General features: G+C 45.2%; 1 protein-coding gene across 9 annotated transcripts in view; it reads left to right on the plus strand.

Moving 5' to 3' along the window:
* The window catches only part of GARRE1 (granule associated Rac and RHOG effector 1), an 81,742-nt gene that overhangs the window by 48,338 nt on the left and 11,097 nt on the right, over window positions 1-22,307 (plus strand). For 8 of the 9 annotated variants that reach the window (XM_064581681.1, XM_064581680.1, XM_064581675.1 and 5 more), the window contains 7 exons: window positions 6,236-6,442; window positions 11,429-11,569; window positions 11,788-11,883; window positions 12,002-12,163; window positions 13,052-13,210; window positions 15,701-15,798; window positions 21,503-21,628. In XM_064581681.1, coding sequence (XP_064437751.1) covers window positions 6,236-6,442; window positions 11,429-11,569; window positions 11,788-11,883; window positions 12,002-12,163; window positions 13,052-13,210; window positions 15,701-15,798; window positions 21,503-21,628 — 989 coding nt within the window. The remainder of the gene's footprint in view (window positions 1-6,235; window positions 6,443-11,428; window positions 11,570-11,787; window positions 11,884-12,001; window positions 12,164-13,051; window positions 13,211-15,700; window positions 15,799-21,502; window positions 21,629-22,307) is intronic. The other variant, XM_064581682.1, reaches the window with a different exon arrangement.

The following is a 22,307-nucleotide window of genomic DNA, read 5'->3' on the forward strand; positions in this document are numbered from 1 at the left end:
ATGTTTAAGGTAAAAGTAAATATTACAGAGAAAGAAATGATTGAATGACTTTGGAATTTCTAATAAAAGCAGCCAGTCCAGATCGACTCCATTCACTCTAGATTTTTAAACTGATCAGAAATAAATGCTAGAATTCCTGGAAATGTTTGACAGTGTGGTGTATGTGACAGTTTTATTTGTTCTTCACTCTGGGGATGTGAGAAAGACAGATTGTTAAGTGAGGTTAAGTAGAAAATGAACTTGGTGAGACACTGTGTGTTTTAATGTGAAAATCACAAGGCATGTTGGAGGATGGAGTAGATTTGGGCATTCCATCATCCCACCACAGGCGTATATTCAGGGCTGAGTTAGGCCTTGCTTGGCCATAGAACAGCAGTAACTAAAACCAAATTTTGAAATATTCTAAGAAGGTAGAGTTCCATTGATCCTCCGCATCAGTGGTGATGTAGAAAGCATGGTCTTTTGGGATTCAAAATAGGATGACCTTAAACTAAAATCTGTTTTAATTAATAAAATGTAAACATCACCAAAAAGAAAAGGTTTTCTGGTTCTGTCCATCAACACAATACTCTTAGCAGTAGATGTGGTATGTGTACATGGATATGGGAAAGTGAACTCATACCCTTTCCCGCCACCATCAGGGAGTTCCAGAAAACAAGGTTTCCTTTTGGTAGATCCTTGAGGCTGTTTATATCCAGAATGCTCCGTGGACATTGATAAACAGGAGTGGTAAGGTCACTGATGGTTTCTATTCAGGATTTGGGCCTTTATGAGGAATTTAAGTCACAGTAAAAGGTTTCTTTTAATGCAGAAGTCTGAAATTCCATCAACTCGAGATGCTATGGATAGATTAATTTTTTTTTTTTTTTTTTTAGTTTTATTTATTTAAGTAATCTCTACACCCAACCTGGGGCTCCAGCTTACAACCCTGAGATCAAGAGTTGCATGCTTCTCCGACAGCCAGCCAGGCGCCCATAGATTAATCTTTTAAAAATGCAAATGCCAATTAATTCCAATTGCTTTATTCATAATTCTTAAATGAGACTGATGTGCTGAAGGACTGAACAGATGTTTTTGGGTTTGGAATTCCTCAAGAGGTGGGAGAAGGGCGCCTGGGTGGCTCAGTTGGTTAAGCGACTGCCTTCGGCTCAGGTCATGATCCAGGAATCCCAGGATCGAGTCCCGCATCGGGCTCCCTGCTCGGCAGGGAGTCTGCTTCTCCCTCTGACCCTCCCCCCTCTCATGTGCTTGCTCTCTCTCATTCTCTCTCTCTCAAATAAATAAAATCTTAAAAAAAAAAAAAAAAGAGGTGGGAGAAGCTTCTCTTTCTCCCAAGCCCTCTGTACCCTCTCCCTGTTTCACCCATTGCTGTTTCCAGCCAGTCTTTGCAGCTGTGCTCTGCTGTGGAATCATAAACTTGGAGACTCATGCCATCCAGGAGTGCCACAGGCTACCCCACTTGATACTTTTGTCCCAGGCCCTTTTCCACTGCCAGAGAAAACAGAGCCATGCCTGTCAGTCTCTCTTCCCACCCCAGGGCCTGACACCATGCAGGAGAAGTCAGGGTTACTGCACAGGGCTCCTCCCCTCTTCTTAGTAGCCACCACTATTATGGCTGCATCCTGGATCCTATCCTAGGGAGACAGAGTGGCCTGGTGGTTAGGAACACAGCTTTTGGAACATATCTGGCATCAGGTCTCTGTTCCACCTCTTATCACCTGCATGGCATTGGAGCAGGCTTATTTCTCGAAGTTTCAGTGTTACCATATGTAAAATGGATGCATTTCTCTTCCCCACAGAGTTGCTTCACTGCAAGTAAAGTGCTTGGTATGGGTTTAAGCACTCAATGAATGGTAGCTGCTGATAGAGCTGCAGGTGTCTGCTGACATTTTAAAGATTTATTTTTTTTATTTTTTTTTATTTGAGAGAGAGAGAGCACATGAGAGGGGGGAGGGTCAGAGGGAGAAGCAGACTCCCCGCTGAGCAGGGAGCCCGATGCGGGACTCGATCCCGGGACTCCAGGATCATGACCTGAGCCGAAGGCAGTCGCTTAACCAGCTGAGCCACCCAGGCGCCCTGTCTGCTGACATTTTAAGCTCCGGTGTCTCTGACCGCCCCACTCACCCATTTCCCCAGGTTGTCACATCTGTTCTGCAGCCTCACGGAATCCCGCAGTCCAGGCAGTGTTCTCCACATGAAGGACAAAATAGCTGCCCACGGCCCTGCGGTCGCATGCTTTTGAATTCACAACGTTAGAGTCTGTATTTCCTTCCAGGTTTGTCAGGAGGCCCCAGGGACTGGCCCAGGTCTGGGGGGAGGCCGGTGGGGTCTATTACAGGAGGAGACCTGGGCTGTGACAGGAGATGGGCAGAGGCAGGCTGGAGGTTGAGCTCTGTCCTCTCTCAAGAGAAAGTAGTGTTTATGCATCTATTACTTTAAGCCTTTAGAGCAGATATCCTGTGAAATAGCTTTTCCAAAGTCCAGCGTGGCCATTGATTTGATTGGCTTTTAGTGAATTGTTCACAACACGGATATTTTGTTGCAGCTGTAATTAGAACTGATGCTCCATGTATCGTGGTGGTGGGGGAAGGAAGGGTGGGGAGGAAGATTGCTGAGCTCTGGTTCTCATCATTCCGTGTTTACAGGGAAGAAATTTAGATTAAATGACTCATCCAAGGTCAAACATGTAAAAACAGTAGAGACAACATACCAAATGTCTGCCTTTTAAACTGTCCTGCATCTTTCCCCCACTTACTCCTGCAGCAGCATCCTCCTTCCACCATCCTACCAAGAGGGACACCCGCCCCAGCCTCATCCTCCCATCAAGCAGCACTGTCCTATTCTGGAGCCGGGGACCCTGCATCAGGCTTTTCCCAGAATTTTCCCTTTTAGAAGGGGGAGGGGTAGTTTCCTGTTCCCTTAGTCCTTCCCTCAGAGAGCCTCTCCTTCCCACCTCGCCCCTTTGTGTTCCTTCTCCATTAGCCTCTGACTTAGCATATCAACTTAGCAGTTTGTTCCCCACCATTAGAAAGTAACCCTCATGGGGCACCTGGGTGGCTTGGTTGGTTGAGCATCCGACTCTTGATTTCAGCTCGGGTCGTGATCTCAGGGTCGTGAGATCGAGTCCTGTATTGAGTCCTGGATCTGACTCCACGCTCAGCAGGGAGTCTGCTTCTCTCCCTCTCCCTCAAATAAATAAATAAATAAATAAACAAACAAATAAATCTTAAAAAAAAAAAAAAAAACAAAGAAAGAAACCCTCATGAGGACAAGGACTTGCTCATTGTCTTTCTTGTAGTATCCATTGGCAGTAGATGTTGTGCTTTGTACATATCAGGCATTCACATATTACATATTTATTGAACAAATGAATGACTTAATTGTATTGGTCAGAAGCCATAAGAATGTGACCCCAGAGCAAATGGTACCCGGCATCTCCACTTCCCCCTTCCTCTCTTCCCCATAGCCTGCCAAGAGGCTGAGGAAGAGTTTGTGTGTCCTAGGAGCCAGCTCCACTCCTCCTCCTGTGTTTGCACTGTGTGGGGCTTTGGGATACCCTCATTCTGGCCTAGGCCAGTTAAGGTTGAGTTTGTCGTGTGCCTGGTCTCAGCGCTGCCAGCCCACAGCTGTACCCAGCTGTTTCGAGCCTGTTGGAGGCAGTGGGGCACAGTGGCAAAGGGCACAGACACTTGAGGCAAGTGACCACTCTGTTACATCCAATTTGTATTCCCGTGACAAAGTTTCATAACCTTTCTGTGCCTTGGTCTTATTGTCCGTAAAATGGGAATGACTTCATACAGTTGTTCCTAGGATGAAATGAGATAATTCATGGTAGACCTTTAGCATAGGTGAAGTACATGGGGAGTGTTCAATGAAGGCTGGCTGCTAGTATGTACAAGACAAAATATATGCTGTTTATTCTGTTCCTGTCACATGACTCTAGGTTGCTAGGGCCGCTTCCTCTGTGTCCCTCACCCTGCCCTGTCTGGCACAGATCACTGATGGGGAGGAGCCTTGAGGCAGGTATGAGTGGAGACCCAGGAGGTTTGGGTGAGAGTTCAGCCTCCAATTCTAATTGTTCTCCGTAGAGGGCTGATGCTTTGGTGTGAGATTTGTGTGAGTTTGTTTGTTTTAGTCTGGCCCTGGTGACTTCCACAGGGGAAAATCAGAGGGAACAAGTGGTTACAAGTTACCCCTGAGACTTGCCTGACTCTTTCTCCAGGAAGCAGAGCTCTGACCAGTGGGGATGGAAAAGGACAGCATCTAAAAAATGTGTGCTGGGAGGTGAGAGGGCCCGACTTGGGTCTTATTTTTAGGTGCTTCAAGGGACAGGACTAGGCCGGAGGGTGGGCACTGGGGTCGGATTTTAGTTCCTTGTAAAAGCAATGGAAACCATTCCCCAACCGTTACTGCCTCCCCAAGGCAGTGCACTGAGTCCTGGCAGCAAGTGGGCCTTCTCAGCTGTGCTCCTAACAGTTGAATAAATTGCAAACTCAGTAGAGTAATTTCTTGAGTAAGTAATCTACTGTGTGAGCCAATGAAATATGATAGACCCTCCATGGAAAAAATGTGAATGTTATGGAACATGATAGAAGAGTTGCAGATAGTTTTGTTATTGTTGTCAAATTTTGTATGGGCAAAACAACTAAAAATTTAAGGGAAGATGTCAATAATCTGGAAGTTCTCTGCTCAAGTTGCTTTGTGAGTGACAAGTTCTTACTCTCCTTTAATTTTTTAGAGAAGTTTTATTTATTTGTTTGTTTGTTTATTTGAAAGAGAGCAGGGGCAGAGGGAGAAGCAGGCTCCCCGCTGAGCAGGGTGCCCAATGTGGGGCTCGATCCCAGGACCTGGAGATCATGACCTTAGCCGAAGGCAGATGCTCAACTGACTGAGCCACCCAGGCACTTCTCTTGCTCTCCTTTAAAGAAAAAGAAGTAGGAAATCATAGAGAACACCTTGTAGCTAGGGTTACCTCAAGAAAGCAAACAGGGAATAACAACATCAGAGAATAGGGGCACCTTGGGTGGCTCAGTTGGTTAAAGCGGCTGCCTTTGGCTCAGGTCGTGATCCCAGGGTCCTGGGATCGAGCTCCACATCAAGCTCTTTGCTCAGCGGGGAGTCTGCTTCTCCCTCAGCCTGCCGCTCCCCCTGCTTGTGCTCGCTCTCTCTCTCTATCAAATAAATAAATAAAATCTAAAAAAAAAAAAATTCAGAGAATAGTTTTGGCGATTGCCAAGGGTGGCAGATAAATGCACATTTGTATCTTAAAATACTTATGGTATATAGTTTTTTTGGCATATAAATTATTATAGTTACATATTAACAGTGTATATTAGCATAGTATTATATATATAGTATTTTTTTTAAAGATTTTATTGATTTACCTGAGAGAGAGCTCGCGAGCACAGAAGGGGAGAGGGGCAGAGGAAGAAGGAGAAGCAGACTCTCTGCTGAGCAGGGATTCCCGAGGCAGGGCTCCATCCCCGGACCCCAGGATCATGACCCGAGCCAAAGACAGACGCTTAACCGACTGAGGCACCCAGTCGCCCTTGTATATAGTATTTTTTTTTAATGAATTCCCTACTTTAATGGAGTGCTCCATCGACCAACTAACTACTGATATGTATCAGGAGAGTGAGTTTATACTGTTGTGATAAATAGAGTCATCCAGTATGTTTTGTTGACTTCTAGAAGACTGGTCTGTCAGCTTTGTTTCCTAAGACTGAAATTATGACATAGAGCTATGTTAATAACACTGTTACCAAAATAACTTGTATCTTTGGATTCCATTTCTAATAGAATTCTTAGAGTCAAACTGACCTTTCAGATTTTCAATCACATGGCTTTTACTGTGCCTTCTGAATGCTGTGTGTATATAACTGGAACTGTGAGTTCCTCTGGTTCATTGGGAGCCCAAAGGCAACCAGGGTTAGCGTGAGCCAGAGTGCACGTGAGGGGAATGGAGACGAGGAGTGGGGGGCTGGGTGGGAACTGGGAAGACCCATTTGAACCTTGGGGTTTGCTATTTGGTTGAAGCATTTTGTCTTGTAGACATCTGACACCCAGGTGCATACATGAGCGCAAAGATCCTTCTAAAGCATGGTGACTCTCTAATTCCCTGTGATTTCAGGTTTCCGGGGACTGTTACCTTCTGCCCACATTGGTAGTTAACAGTGTATCGCACGAATGCAGTAGCACACACAAGCTAAACCCCCTGGCTTTCTTGTTTTCACAGGTGTTGGGGCGATGTTTCTTGACAGTGGTGCAGGTCCATTTCCAGTTTTTGACCCAGGCCTTACAGAAGGTCCAGCCGGTGGCTCACTCTTGCTTTGCCGAGGTGGTTGTGCCAGAGAAAAAGAACAGCGGTGGCGGCGGCTTCTCCAGCATGAGCCACACGCCTGAGTTGGAGGAAGCTGTGCGCTCCTGGCGGGGGGCTGCTGAGGTAACCCTGACCTGGGGGAGATGGGAACCCTGTGTTCAAATAGCGGAGGCTCCACAGGACCTTTGCCTGTTGGTTCCTAAAAGAGGTGTTTTATTTAGAGGTGTTAGTTTTAAACTGTTACCGTTCGCTTGTTCATTCATTTGACAGTGAATGCCTTTGTGAATGCCCACTTTGTGCCGGGCGCGGGCCAGGCACCGGGGTGACAGCCTCTACTCCCAGCCTCCTAAGAGAAAGGGCCTACAAAAACAGGGTGAAAGGGCTGTAATGGAGGTGTGCAGGAGCCCAGAGAAGGGGCCCTGCCTCCAACTAGGAGCAGGGCCGCAGAGCTTCAAGGAAGAGGGGCCAGGGAGAAGAGGCTGGAGCCTCAGTCTGGAAAGACGGGCCAGAGCTGGCTGCGGAGGGTAAGTGCTCAGCCAGGCAGCCAGGTGGGATGTGGTCAGGGACAACACATTTCTTGTAGGCATTTTAATACTCCTTGGTGTCTGGAGATGTCCTGCCTCTGTTTTTCTGTTCTTTTCATAGCCAGCTTCTTGGAGGAATTGTCCACCTCACCTTTGAGTCATTCTAAAAGACATTATTATGAAACAGTTCAAGCATTTAGGAAATGTCCCATATACCCTCTTGTCTTCTTTTAGCTTCTTCAAGTGAATCTTAACTTTTTACCAGTTGCTTCATGCCTTTTATTTACTTACTTACTCACTTATTTTTAAGTGGGCTCCATGTGCAACATGGGGCTTGACTTCACAACCCCAAGAGTAAGAGTTGCGTGCTCTGCCAACTGAGTCAGACAGGTGCCCCTTTCATGCCTTTTATTTTTAACAGAAAAAAAATATTATTTACAAATGCAGCTGAGTTCCCTTTGTACCTTTTTACAGTCTTACTCCCATCCCTTCCTTTGTAGTGATAGCCTCTTTTGAATTAGGAGTTTGTGAGTCCTGTGCATATTTTTGTATTTTTACTCTGCATGTATCCATAGATAACATAAGTTATTATTTTGCCCAGTACAAAACTTTATATAAATGGCATCATTCAGCTCACTGAAATCTGACTTCCACTCCTACACAAGAACAGGCATTAACTTGTCAGGGTCACTGGTGTCTTCTATGTGGCCAAATCCAGGGAACCGTTTGACTCCAGTCGGCACTCTCGGCAATATGGGCCCTTGGAGACTCTCTCTCCCTGTGGCCTCCCTGAGCCAAGTGTTAACCTCTTGGGTCATCCTCTCCATCTACTTCGCTAGCTTCCGCTCTCCAACACAACTTACGAATGTCAGTTTCTCAAGGCTCAGTTCTGGGTGCCCTTCTCCCTATAGGGTCGCCATCTACCCTTGGGACTTTAAGAACTGCCTGTGTGCTGGGGACCTGCAAATATGTGTGACCCGTCCACTTCTGTGGGCTTCAGGCCTCTGTATTCAGCTCTTGCTTACCTCAGGTATCCAGGTGGCTCAGGCTTAGCTTTTCCCCACACCCCTGGGGATCCCCAGATTTTCCCCAGGCTAGCACGTGCTGCTATCCCACACTGGGTCCTTTGTGCAAAAAACTTGAGAGTTCTCTTCCTTTCTTTGTGTCATATCTACATCCAGTCCATAAGCCCTGAAGGTCCCACCCCCAAAGTATTATCCCAGATCTGTCCTTTTCTGTCACTGCCCTTATTTAGGGAATCACTACTCTCCCCTGACCCCTGCAATAAATGAACTCCCTTCTGTCCTCCCTGTCTTGCCATCCTCCATCACTCTCCATTTAAAAGTGGATGATGTTGGAATCCATCAAAATCCTAGAGGAGAACATAGGCAGTAACCTCTTTGACATCAGCCACAGCAACTTCTTTCAAGATACATCTCCAAAAGCTAGTGAAACAAAAGCAAAAATGAACTTTTGGAACTTCATCAGATAAAAAGCTTCTGCACAGCAAAGGAAACAGTCAACAAAACAAAGAGGCAACCCACAGAATGGGAGAAGATATTTGCAAATGACACTACAGATAAAGGGCTAGTATCCAAGATCTATAAAGAACTTCTCAAACTCAACACCCAAAAAACAAATCAAAAAGTGGGCAGAAGATATGAAAAGACACTTCTCTGAAGAAGACATACAAATGGCTAACAGACACATGAAAAAATGTTCATCATCATTAACCATCAGCATTTTACAGTCTCTGTAAATCCAAGAGAAAGGGCCTTTCAAATCAAATCAAAACCACACTGAGATATCACCTTACACCAGTTAGAATGGCAAAAATGGACAGGGAAAGAAACAACAAATGTTGGAGAGGTTGTGGAGAAAGGGGAACCCTCTTACACTGTTGGTGGGAACGCAAGTTGGTACAGCCACTTTGGAAAACAGTGTGGAGGTTCCTCAAAAATTTAAAAATAGAGCTACCCTATGACCCAGCAATTGCACTACTGGGTATTTACCCCAAAGACACAGATGTAGTGAAAAGAAGGGCCATATGTACCCCAATGTTCATAGCAGCAATGTCCGCAATAGCCAAACTGTGGAAAGAGCCGAGATGCCCTTCAACAGATGAATGGATAAAGATGTGGTCCATATATACAATGGAATATTACTCAGCCATCAGAAAAGATGAATACCCAACTTTTACATCAACACGGATAGGACTGGAGGAGATTATGCTAAGTGAAATAAGTCAAGCAGAGAAAGTCAATTATCATATGGTTTCACTTATTTGTGGAACATAAGGAATAACATGGAGGACATTAGGAGAAGGAAGGGAAAAATGGTGGGGGGGGAATTGGAGGGAGAGATGAACCATGAGAGACTACGGACCTGAGAAACAAACAGGGTTTTAGAGGGGAGGGGGGATTGGTTAGCCCGGTGATGGGTATTAAGGAAGGCACATACTGCATGGAGCACTGGGTGTTATACGAAAACAATGGATCGTGGATCACTACATCAAAAACTAATGATGTATTGTATGGTGACTAACATAATAAAATAAAAAATATATATATTCTATAAGAAAAAAAAAAAAGTGGATGATGTTGCTATTTCCTTAGGGTAAAGTATAGACCCTTCACCCTGACCTACCTCGTCCCACAGAGTCTGATTCCTGCCCTGCTCAGCAGCCTTATCTGTGGCCACTCTCCTCCTTGCTCACTGGGTTCTAGTTTCTTCGCTGACATGTCTGCTCATCCATCCCACACTTCCGCTGACTGCCTCCTTCTCCGTAAACTCATAACCAAAATGCTGATTTCTCAGTGTCTAGGATGCTCCCTGTTACAGTTCTGTTTTCCTTGGTGTGTTTTCCTCCATTTTAGATGCTGTAAATGTTTTGTTTGGCCCATGAGGCTGTCAGCTCCAAGATGGCAGGGACCAGGTTGTGGACCTGACTGCCTATCCAGCGACACCCAACACAGGACCTTGCGGGTTAAATATTTGAGTGAAACAGTCTTAGAAGGAGAGTCAAATGGTTTTAAACTGTGAAACTGTTAGAGTTCAGGGACTGGATGGAATGGTAGTCATAGGTAATTTGTGGAGCTTTGGGAACTTTATAGCATTATAGCTACTAATGACCTTCCTGCAATCTTGTTAAATATTACAACTCCTACACCAGAAGAACAGAAGAAGAACAAAAATTAGCTGTTAAAAAATGTCATTTGTGGCACAGATATTGTTGCAACAAAAATAGACATGGAAAAATTGAAAGACAGTTCATCCTGAATTCTTCCTCCTGTCTAAGAAATTAAATATATTTTTTTCTGTAGTCTCTGGTCCTGACCCACATGGATAGGTAACTTACATTTCATCGCAACAAAACATTGATTCGTTTTTTTCTTGTTTCTCTGTCTTGATTATGTGCTCTTCATAAATATTTAATGACCGAAAAATAAGTATTTAATTTTTTGTGCAGATTTTAGAAGTACTGTTTTTCCTTTAGCATTCCAATGTACCTTTTTTTCCTGTTCTGTGTTGGTGTGGCTTTTTACTTTGGTGTAGAGGAGCACCTAACCTTATGTGTTCTTTTTTATTATTATTATTCTGGAAACTCCAAGTGCCAATATTCTAGCTTCTCTGTCTTTTAAAGCAAAGAAATAAAAAATGTGAAGGTTTGGACACCTGGGTGGCTCAGTTGGTTAAGCGACTGCCTTCGGCTCAGGTCATGATCCTGGAGTCCCGGGATCGAGTCCCGCATCGGGCTCCCTGCTCGGCAGGGAGTCTGCTTCTCCCTCTCCCACTCTCCGTTTGTGTTCCCTCTCTCGCTGTGTCTTTCTCTGTCAAATAAATAAATAAAATCTTTAAAAAAAAAAATGAAGGTTTGACATATAAAAAAAATTAGTAACAGACGGGTACATCTTCCTTCGAGGGTTTCTTAAGTAAAGTGGTGCTGTGTCAGCTTTGCTTTCTCTTCAAGATGCTTGATTTCAGCGGGGCACCTGGGTGGCTCAGTCGTTAAGCGTCTGCCTTCGGCTCAGGTGATGGTCCCAGGGTCCTGGGATCGAGCCCTGCATGGGCTCCCTGCTCTGTGGGAGGCCTGCTTCTGCCTCTCCCACTCCCCCTGCTTGTGCTCCCTCTCTCGCTGTCTCTCTCTCTGTGTCAAATAAATAAATAAATAAATAAAATCTTAAAAAAAAGGGGGGGGGCACCTGGGTGGCTCAGTCGTTAGGCGTCTGCCTTCGGCTCAGGTCATGGTCCCAGGGTCCTGGGATCAAGCCCCGCATCAGGCTCCCTGCTCTGCGGGAAGCCTGCTTCTCCCTCTCCCACTCCCCCCTGCTTATGTTCCCTCTCTCGCTGTGTCTCTCTCTGTCAAATAAATAAAATCTTTAAAAAAAAAAAAAGATGCTTGATTTCATCTTCCTAAATTTCTGGCTGCTCACTTGGTAATACAGACAATCCGGAAAGTCTGGTGTACATCTAATGCTTAGATAGTTCCTCGCTTTAACTTTGTTTTTGTTTTTTGTTTCTTGTTTTTTAAATATTGCTAATGTCTGTCACATCTCTGTCACCTACCTGCCATTGTTTCTTGCAGGCAACATCCAGACTGAGGGAAAGAGGCTGCGACGGCCACCTGGCAGGCATTGAAGTTCAGCAGCTCTTCTGTTCTCAGAGCGCAGCAATTCCTGAACACCAGCTCAAAGAACTGAACGTGAAAATTGACAGTGCTTTGCAAGTAAGTGTTTTAGAACTGGCACATAGTTATCCGAGGACAGGAACATGGGAGGGAGGTAGAGTTGTGATGTTGAACCAGTTGGAAAGATTAGTAAGATGGTAGTTGACCTGAAGTCTTTTAATTAACTATAGAAATTTTCCATTTCTGTTGTCACTGGACGTTGTCATTTTATGATCTGCCGTATAATCTTGATTCTTAAAAAAACAATTTCTTTGCAGGCTTATAAAATAGCTCTGGAAAGCTTAGGCCACTGTGAATATGCAATGAAAGCTGGTTTCCACCTGAATCCAAAGGCAATTGAAGCCAGTTTACAGGTATGCTTTTCTCTCTGGTTGCTCTTGAGCTGTGGTATGGCAGATGCGCCACCCCAAGTGAACCAGGTATCTGGGCAGGTGTGCCGTGGGTCACCTCTCCTCTCCAAACCTCTTGCAGGGCTGCTGCAGCGAGGCTGAGGCACAGCAGACGGGGCGGCGGCAGACCCCGCCGCAGCCCATGCAGTGTGAGCTTCCCACCGTCCCCGTGCAGATAGGATCCCACTTCCTGAAGGGCGTCTCCTTCAACGAATCAGCCGCCGACAACCTGAAACTTAAGACGGTAGCTTTCCATGGGGTTTTAGCAACCGGGTGTGAATGTGGAAACAGTGCTTCAGGGACACCTAAGGGCTTGTAAAGAATATAGGTTAAACAAAACTGAAGTCAAAGCAGGTGGTATTAGTAAATTGGTGTCTAAAAACAGACCATGGTAACTTATGAGACATTTGGCAAGTTTTATTCATAATTTTGTTAAATGTTTAACATGAAGTGTTTTGAAAGTGCACTATAAAATGCTATTTACAATTGATGGTTTAGTGGACTTACACAAATTAAATGAGAAGTCTTGTCATACAACTGCAGTAACTATGCACATTCGTGGGGCATCATGTGTGCCAGGCATGGAGCCAAGGGCTCCATGTGCACTGTCTTGTTTAATGTTCACCCATGAAGTGGGTGCTGCTCTGTTCTCTGTTTGACGGATAGAAGGACGAAGGCCCAAGCTCACACAGCCAGAAAGGAGTAGACTGGAATTTGAGGTTATGCAGTCTGTTTCCAGAGCCTGCATACCTGACCACTTGGTCATCCAAAATAAAGTTGAGGTTTTCATTGGTATTTGTTTTTACCAGATGATTTTGTCTCCTTATTTAGAGGGATTCAGAATTTCAAAATTCCTCAACCAACTTGCATCAGCAAATGGCTATATGATGCTGTATTTTTTGCTAGTATAGAAATCACATGTACATATTAATGTACATGTATCCGTATTCCCTGAGGGTATCTGATGATAATTACTTGAGACATTAAAATGACGTGATTTGGGGGGGTGGGGACTGAAACAAAATGCTTTCTTCTTGAGGGCTACTGTGTGCCTGTAAATTCATTTCAACACATTTTAGAATCTTGTACAGCTTTATCTTGAGCAGTGAGCTCTCGTCTTTTCAATCCATAGCATACGATGTTACAGCTGATCAAGGAGGCGGGCTGCTACAATGGAATCACACCCAGGGATGATCTTCCTGTGACCGAAGTACTGAACCAGGTGTGCCCGTCCACGTGGCGGGGCGCCTGCAAGACTGCCGTGCAGCTGCTGTTTGGCCAGGCTGGACTGGTGAGCAGACGTGTGGGATGCATGGGAGAGAGATCCGGGAGCCATGCCTCCAGCAGGGGAACATGTGGTGTGGGCACAGGTGTGGAAATACTGAATAATTTAAAAAGTTCTTCGGTCCTGCAGGGTGCAGACCACGTGGAGAAGGTAAAGGAACAGCAGCATTAAAAAGCCTTTTTGTTTTCTTTTATAGATTGATAATATAATATGTATTTGCTGGGATCTTAGTTGCAAAATGATGTTGCAGGTTTTCCTCATTTTAAAGACACCTATACATTAATAATGATTTGATGGGGAAGGCCTCTTTGCCTCGCTTGCCTACCCTGGAGTGACAGTGGATGTCTTTCTGATGCTCAAACATGCCAAGCTTCTTCCTATCTCAGGCCTTTGCACTTGGCTGCCCCTTTTACCTGAGAATACTCCTCTCTAGTCTCTATGTGACTCACTCCTTAGCTCCCTGATGTCAGCTCTGAGAAACCTCCATGGTATAAGTAGTCCCCCCACCAGTCACTTTGTATCCCAGCTCTCTGTTTATCTCCTTCTTAGCCATAAAATAACGGCATCAACTCAGAAGTTGGTTTAGTCTTTTCACCTTTGGAGAGAAGAGTGACTTTTTTGCCAGAGTTGCATGGGATCAGGAAATCAGCATCTGAAAGCACCATTTAGCTTTTTGTTTGGCATCTAAGACCCATATAACCTTACATACTTGATCCCACTTTCTAGAACTAAATGACTACTTTTTGAAAAGATACAGCATTTCAGTCAGTGGTTAAAGGAAACTAACTCGAGATTAAGAAAATTTTAAAAAACTGTTTCTTACTCTAATTCCTACTTTATTCGTGAATGGAACTGTGGGGAGGATGCTGTCCTTTTGTTTCATGCGGATGAGGGCTCAGGTGGCCTAGCTCAGGGTGGTGCTGTCTTATGTAGGGCCAGGTGAGGGCCTGTCCACAGTGGTAAGTTATACCTTTTTTAGGATGTAGTTCTTGATACAGAAACACCCTAAGAGAAGGAGTAAGCTGGAGGCTCCCTGCTGAAGTATGTGAGAGCCTGCTGCCTCTAGGAAATTGATCCATATTCCCAGAGATCATTTTAGCTGAAACTAGGAGAAACATGGCGTAAATTCTCCAGAAAGGAGTAAAAAGTAAGGCAGAAGGACACACAGGCTGTTTTGGGAAAACATTGTAGGTTAAAAAAAAAAGGCCCATGTTATTGAGAGAGCAGAAACTTCTTCCAGTTCCTTACTCCTTGCTCCCAGGGCACCTTTGTGTGTGACTGACAAAGAACCTTTAGATTATGGCTCTAGAGATGGGCGGAGAGAGGAAACACCTGCCTGGTCCAACAATGGCTATTACGTGGACAGGAAGTCTTTTCCAAAGGACATTGCAGACCAGCTGTGGGAACTCTGTTTACAGCAGTGGAAATCAGCTCCATTAGAGGCCGAATTTGGAATCATAATAAGCAGCTTTGCATGGCTTTTGAAATCTAACAGATTTATTTATTTCTTTTTAAGTAATCTCTGCACTCAGTGTGGGGCTCGAACTCATGACCCTGAGATCAAGAGAGTCGGATGCTCTACCGACTGAGCCAGCCAGGCACGCCATAACAGATTTATTTTTAAAGCACTCTGTGATTATTTTCTTAAATTCTTTTAGTTATTTGAAAATATATTCATGGTTTTGTCAAAGTCTCTAAATTACCTAGGCTACTACATCATCTGTGTAATATTAAAGACTCTACTCCAAATAAGAAGAAATCACTGGGGCACCTGGGTGGCTCAGTCACTTGAGCCTCTGACTCTTGATTTTGGCTCAGGTCATGATCTCAGGGTTGTGAGATCCAGCCCCATGTCGGGTTCCATGCTGGGCGTGGAGCCTGTTTGGGATTCTCTCTCTCCTTCTGCCCCTCATTACCTCCCCCCTGTTCATGCATTCTCTCTCTCTGTGTCTCTTAAAAAAAAAAGGAAAAGAAAATAAATCATTGAGAGAAGAATCATCTTTACCTTTCTGAGCTAGTTCTGTTTTTATTGATGGCTGAGGATAAAATGATCTTTTAAAAAAGCTTCCTCCACTTCTAGTTTGTGTTCAGGCATTACAAATGGCCTTTTCTGAAGCTGTGGTTAGATTTTTAAAAACGGTTTTACTTCTTTCCAGTGCGTAAAGTAAAAAAAAAAAAAACTAAGAGGAAACAAAATAATTCCTAATTAACATATTTATGGCTTGGAAAAAGTACTGAAAGTGCTTACAAAGTTCAGTACATCCTGCACGCAGAATTTGGTTTCTGTTCATTGAAGTATTACTGTCTTCAGTCATCTTTATTACTTGCATTTGTCTTCATGGGGCTCTTGACTGGCCTCTGTACAACTTCCTTGCCATGGGAATCATTCTTGCCAGACTCACTCAGCATCAGCAGGCTCATGTATTAGATTTGTTTGTGATCCATTTTCCTCTCGGAAAGCTGATTGTTGTTTCTCTCTCTCTCTCTTTCTCTTAGGTGGTAGTTGACACAGCACAGATTGAAAATAAAGAAGCCTATGCCCCCCAGATCAGTTTAGAGGGCTCCAGAATTGTGGTTCAAGTCCCGTCCACATGGTAACGTGACTCTTATATTAACACAAGCCTAGGCTCTGATTAAAGCTTGCACATCTTTGAAAAGATTGCTTTGTTTTGGACAAACCCCATGTTAGGTGGCACATCAGGTCTTGCTACTTGGGCAGGTACACGTGCAGTGGTATGTCCTGGTTCTCAGGCCATGATAAGGAAGCCAAGATGTCTGAAAAATAGTCTTTTTGACCAATCATGTAAGTAAAATGTTATGTACTCATGGATCATAATGAGCAATATTATCTTCTCTTTGTTACTGAGTCCATCATTTTCTCTAAGTCACCAGTGTTTCTCTAAAGCTGAGCACAGAACATAGAATCCCTTCTTCTCTGTTCCAGTAACAACCCTGATGATCTTGAGCTCATGCCATTACAAGTGTGGGGACAGACTGAGCCATTTTTATTTTTAATTATTTAATTACATTTATAAACTTACAGTAGATAAAGTATTCTTCTTAGCTTATTTTTTTTTTTATTATTATTTTTTTAAGATTTTATTTATTTGCGAGAGAGAGAATGAGAGATAGAGAGCATGAGAGGGAGGAGGGTCAGAGGGAGAAGCAGACTCCCCGCCGAGCAGGGAGCCCGATGCGGGACTCGATCCCGGGACTCCGGGATCATGACCTGAGCCGAAGGCAGCCACTTAACCGACTGAGCCACCCAGGCGCCCCTCTTCTTAGTTTATTAAAACAGAAGCTCCTACAAGTTAGTAAGAAAATGGGCAAGATGCATGAATAGGTAACGAAAAAATATAGTAAACAGCACAGCTGTCAACACATAGATGAAGAAAATGAGTAACCTCACCCAATAAAGGCGGAGTAAAGAAACAATATGATGTTATTTTGCCCAGATGTTGTTAAATTGTTTTAGAATAATAAACAAATTTTTAAAAAATAAATAAGGTTTCGGCCAGACTGTGCAAAAACAGGCACAGGAGGTGGATAAATCACACAGCCTTTCTGGAGGGGTTCAGTGTATGAGAAGCCTAAAATAAGAGATCTGACCTCAGGAGTTCCACAGTTCCTCCTCTGGGGATTTATCCTTGTGATATGCATAGGAATCCAGCTAAAGGAGCAGCATCATAACTTTATTAATAGTAAAAATTGAAGGACGCCTGGGTGGCTCAGTCGTTAAGCGTCTGCCTTCGGCTCAGGTCATGATCCCAGGGTCCTGGGATCAAGTCCCACATCGGGCTCCCTGCTCGGCAGGAAGCCTGCTTCTCCCTCTCCCACTCCCCCTGCTTGTGTTCCTGCTCTCACTGTCTCTCTCTCTGTCAAATAAATAAATAAAATCTAAAAAAAAAAATAAAAATTGAGCATGTGTTGGAAGACTTCTGTTAGTAAGATTATGATATGAATGAGTATTTAACCATATAGAAAAATTTTGAAACATTTTGGTAGGAAGAGAGAGAGATAGTAAGGCATGATGGCATCTTGGTGCCTTTGTGGACTAAAATGGTAGCTGGATAATGCGTTCGAGTTGTATTTAAACCATTTGTCCTGAAATGTGAGGGTCCAGTGGTAGACGCTGCCAGAAGTTTTAGGACTTGTTGATGTATCAAGTAAGGGTGAGCAGTTCACTTCATGTCCCAAAACCTCCCTTCTTTCAGTTTCCTCCCCCCATGAGTTTTTTGATTATTGAGATGACATACATTTATTTATTTATTTATTTATTTATTTTTAAAGATTTTATTTATTTATTTGACAGAGAGAGACACAGCGAGAGAGGGAACACAAGCAGGGGGAGTGGGAGAGGGAGAAGCAGGCTTCCCGCTGAGCAGGTAGCCCGATGCAGGGCTCAATTCCAGGACCCTAGGATCATGACCTGAGCTGAAGGCAGACGCCTAACAACTGAGCCACCCAGGCACCCCGAGATGACATACCTGTAATTTATACACATATCTTCACTCCTACCAAAAGCTCACTTTTCTGTAAGATTTTTGTGTCCCTGAATTCTTAATTTGTTTTCCTATTCAGGTTCTTATTGAAAAATATTAAACTTAACCAGGATTCTCATTGCAGAGAAAATAGTTTGAACTTTTGAATAATTGGGTGAATACAAACGACTAGTACTAAAATGGTTAACACTGCAGTTTACTTCCAGAACTCTCCATGTATGATTGATTTCCTTTGTAATTCATTGAACCTCCACGAAAGACCTTATAAACTATAATTTCTTGGAGAGGCTCCCTCTGCTGGTTGCTTTTAGTAAAAATACAAAGTTTCCAAAATACATGTTTTTGTTTCTTTCAAAGTATAAATTACACGCTTGTTGAGAAGAATGCAAGCAGAAGTGATTGCTTTACTCCATCTTCGGAAAAATGAAATTGTTAGCAAAGGCAGTCAAGAATTTATTATATGCTTTGCTTTTAATAAAATGGAGTGTCCCACTGCCAGATGTGTTTTTTTTTTCCCAAACAAAGTAATACCTTATTTAGATTTTTTAAACTGTCTTATTTAAGTTTAGTCCATCCATTCTTTCTTTCAACAGATACTTACTAAATACCTACTGTGTGGCAGACACTGCCTGGACTCTGGGAATTTAAGTATAAACAAGACAGATGGGGTCTCTGCCCCTAATAGAGCTGACTTTGTAATGGGAGGGAGAGTGAGGGGACAGCTAGCAAGCATAAGAGTTCAGTTCAAACCCCAGCACATGTATGAGGGGATAAGAGCAGAATGATGTCATATGATGGAGAATAACGGGGGTGGCGCTGGGGAGGGGAGGCTGTTTGGGATGAGGTCAGTCACGAAGGGTCCTTCCTTGAAGATATGACATTGGAGAGGAGCCGGCCATGCAGAGAGCAGATGAGGAAAGGATTTCTGGGGAGTGAACTGGCATGGCTGGAGATGTGGTAGGTGGTCGTAAAGAGAGAGTCATAGAAACCAGGGCTTACAGGGTCCCCGAGGGACTTGGATTTTTATATAAGAGCAGGTAGAGGGTTTTAAGCAAGTCTACATGATTTGCAAAAGAATGGGTTTAGTCTCTTAAGGGGATTCTGTTGATCAACTCTCAGGACTGATGAATTAAATAAAAGTGCTGATTTGTTGATTTTCAGAAAGAGAAATTATTCTCACCAGCAAGTGTAGTGCTTCTTTCCGCATGACCAGCAAATGCTCCCCTAGTGGGCAAACATATGTGACCAGCCAAATCACAGCCATCAGTGGCTTGGGAGCTCAGAGCAAGGATGTCCTAATAATCAGCAATTCCAGGCTGAGAGAATCGGGTCCGTGAACCCTGGCCAGGTCTGCTGACCAAGATTCTCTCCCAGGAGTCCAGGGTCTGGTTGGGCACTGGCAGAGCTTGCCTTTTGCAGTGTTTCTGAGGCTGGCTGGCTCATATCCTCAGAGACCTATTTCTTCTCAAGCCCTAAGGCATGTTGGGGAGTGCTGCTGCCTCCTTAGGATGGCTTTGCAAGTGTCGATTTCACCATTTAACTCCCAGAGTGCCTAGCAGCAGACAACATCTTCCTGGTTCTGCCTCTCAGAAGAGTCCTCTTGGTGGAGGTACCCTGAATGGGTAGTGAGGACCTGAATGGTGGGAAGCAGCTCTCGGGAGAGCATTGTGGGCAGAGGCAGCAAAAGGAGAGGTCCTGAGATGTGGGCAAATCCAATATATTCAGGGAGCAAGCCAAGGCCTGTGACTGGGACAAGGGTAATGGAGGTGACAGTGGAGAGACCTGTGGCCAGGGGCAGGAGGGACAAGGTCACAGAAACCCTCGAGGGCTGTTTAGATTTTATTTCGATCATGACTGGATGCCACTGGAGAGTTTTTAACAGGGGAGTGATGTGTTCTGATTTGTGTTACCAGGGACTCACTCTGGCTCTGTGCAGAGGGTTGGGAGGGACAGGAGTAGGGACAGGAGACCAGCTGGGAGGTTGGGCCTGAGACACAAGTGCTGGTGGTTTCTTGGAGTAGAGTCATAATAAGAGAGGTGGCGAGAAGTGCTTGGTTTGCTCATGGATTGGCGTGGGCTGTAGGTAGCCAGGGATGATGTGTCAGTTTGGGGTAGACAGCTGTGTGTGGACTTATGGAGGAAGTGTATAGGTTCAGAGTGGTTTTTGGGGAGGAGAGGAAGCAGTCGTGCTGACCAAGCTGCCTGTTAGGTGTACCCAAGAGATGTTGAGTATGCAGTCAGATACAGGAGAGTGGGGTTCAGGGGGAGGGGGTCGGCTGGTGAAGGAAATTTGAGTCTTTTTTTTTTTTTTTTTAAAGATTTTATTTATTTATTTGACACACAGAGAGAAAGCACAAATAGGCAGAGAGGCAGGCAGAGAGACAGGCAGAAGCAGGCTCTCCACTGAGCAGGGAGCCCAATGCGGGACTCGATCCCGGGACTCCAGGATCACGACCTGAGCTGAAGGCAGTCGCTTAACCAACTGAGCCACCCAGGCGCCCGGAAATTTGAGTCTTGAGTGGAGGATGGTCTATACAGCTGCAGGCCCAGATGCAGCCTTGTGGGGAGAAAAGACAAAGCCTAGGACGCGCCGCCACACAGAGTGGGGAAGTGGAGCAGGAAGAGTCAGCAGAGGAGACCGGGAAGGCGCTTGCCAGCCAGGTGGAAGGAAAGTTGAGCAAGTTTGGGGTCGCCAAGCTACAGAAGATAGTGCTCGGGCAGGAAAGAAGCATTGCACCACGTTGCTGAGAGATTGAGTAAGGTGGAGACAGGTAATTGACCTTTGACACTGGCGAGATCAAAGGTGTTTGATCAAAGCCATTCTAGTGCAGTTATAGGGACCAAAGCCCAGTGGGAGTGGGGTGAGGGGAGACTAGGAGGAAGAGGAGGAGACCAAGTGTTTTGCTAAAAGGGGGAGCAGAGAACTCGGCAGTATCTGGAGGGGAATGTGGAGCCAAGAGAAAGAAGCTGGTCCGTGAGGCCTGTTTGTTGGCCCCGGGGAATGTCACGGGGAGAGAGGGGAGATTAGGGGAGCGGGGTCCTCGGGAAAGCAGGAGGGTACAAGAGCCTGCAGTGCTCGGCTGGAGGGGCAGCCGGTGGCAGAGTGGGGCTTGTCTTCCACCTTGACCGTGACCAGAGAGGCACATCGGGAGCACGGGCACTCAAGCTGGTGAATTAGTGGGGACGGTGGGGAGCAGACCTCCTCTCAGTGATGTGAGAGTTGTGATGGGAAAGAAGAGGAGAAGCGGCAGGGATGGCCGAGCTCTGAGGAGAGGGGATGCGGGCTCAAGTGGTCAGCTTGGAAAGGGAAAACTGTCACTTAACGTGAGAAGGCTATGTTTGCGGCTTACCGGAAGTTTGCAGCAAGTCCGGGTTTTTCCCTCCATTGACCTTTAGTTTCCTGGGGGCAGGGGTGTTTTGGGAAGGGTTTGCAGAGGAGTAGATACTGATCCCAGACTCTGAACACAGTGGAACAGAAAGTCAAGGCTGGAGCCAGTGTGGACAGTAAGAGGGCATCAGGGCCCCAGAAGGTAGCCCTTCCACCGAACCCTTCTCTTCCTACCAAACAGACTCTAGATGACTAGAAATCCAGGGAGATCCTGGCCCCTGTGGCTCCTCCTCTTGCAGAGCAGCACGTTCCAATGTTAGCCTTGTCTTTCTCTAACTGGTCTTTAATTACTGAATTTTTATTTGGTGCCAAAAGCATGTACACATTGTCACCTTTTGTATGAGGCCTACTTGAGACACTTTTTCAGAGCAGAGCCGCCCAGACTGATGCGGCCTGCCTCCTGCCTAGGTGCCTGAAAGAAGACCCCGCTACCATGTCCCTGCTGCAGAGAAGCCTCGATCCTGAGAAGACCCTGGGGCTGGTGGACGTGCTCTACACAGCCGTGCTGGACCTCAGCCGCTGGAGGGCAGGGAGGTGGGTGTCCCTGCCGGTCACCTGAAGTAGCTTACATTCAGGCCCATACTCAGGGTCAGTGTGACCACGTACAGTCTCCTGCGCGCTCACATCACTGACTGTATGTGAGGAAGTAAGGCAAAAAAGAAATTTTTGGTCACTTAAATTTGGAATCATTTCAAACTTACTGAAAAGTTGCAGTAGTAACAAGAATTGCTCTCTGACCTTTGGCCAGATTCCTCAGTTACTTACCATGTTTGTCTTCATTTGTTTTATCATTTGAGAGTAAGTCCATCAAGGGGCTTTTAGCCCAACTCATATTCTCATGAACGAAGACCAGAGAAATGTGTAGAAAATTTACTTATATCCTGCATGAAATTTATTTCTATCTGAAAGCAGCTGACAGTTGCGAGACTGTCTCTGGGAATTACGAACTTCAGAATGGTAGGGACCTCGAACATCCAGCCATGGGCCCCCTTTCTGAACTCACGAGCTCTGAGGCCCAGAACACTGCGGTGGCTTGTCCCGGGTCACAGCAGCCGTTGCCTGCCTCAGCCCCAACCACTTTCCATCCCTGGGGCTCTCTTTCAGTACTAGGAAAGTGCTTGGAAAACCTTGGAAGTAACCAGCGTCTGTTCTTGGCACTGTCCATAAGTTCCTTCCAAGGTCAACAGTTCCCCGTGGTGTCACTGAGTCCCAC

This window comes from Mirounga angustirostris, unplaced genomic scaffold (assembly GCF_029215605.1).
Source record: "Mirounga angustirostris isolate CCGP_5_RB_7025 unplaced genomic scaffold, mMirAng1.0.hap1 SCAF_16, whole genome shotgun sequence".
In the NCBI taxonomy this organism is placed as follows: Eukaryota; Metazoa; Chordata; class Mammalia; order Carnivora; family Phocidae; genus Mirounga; species Mirounga angustirostris.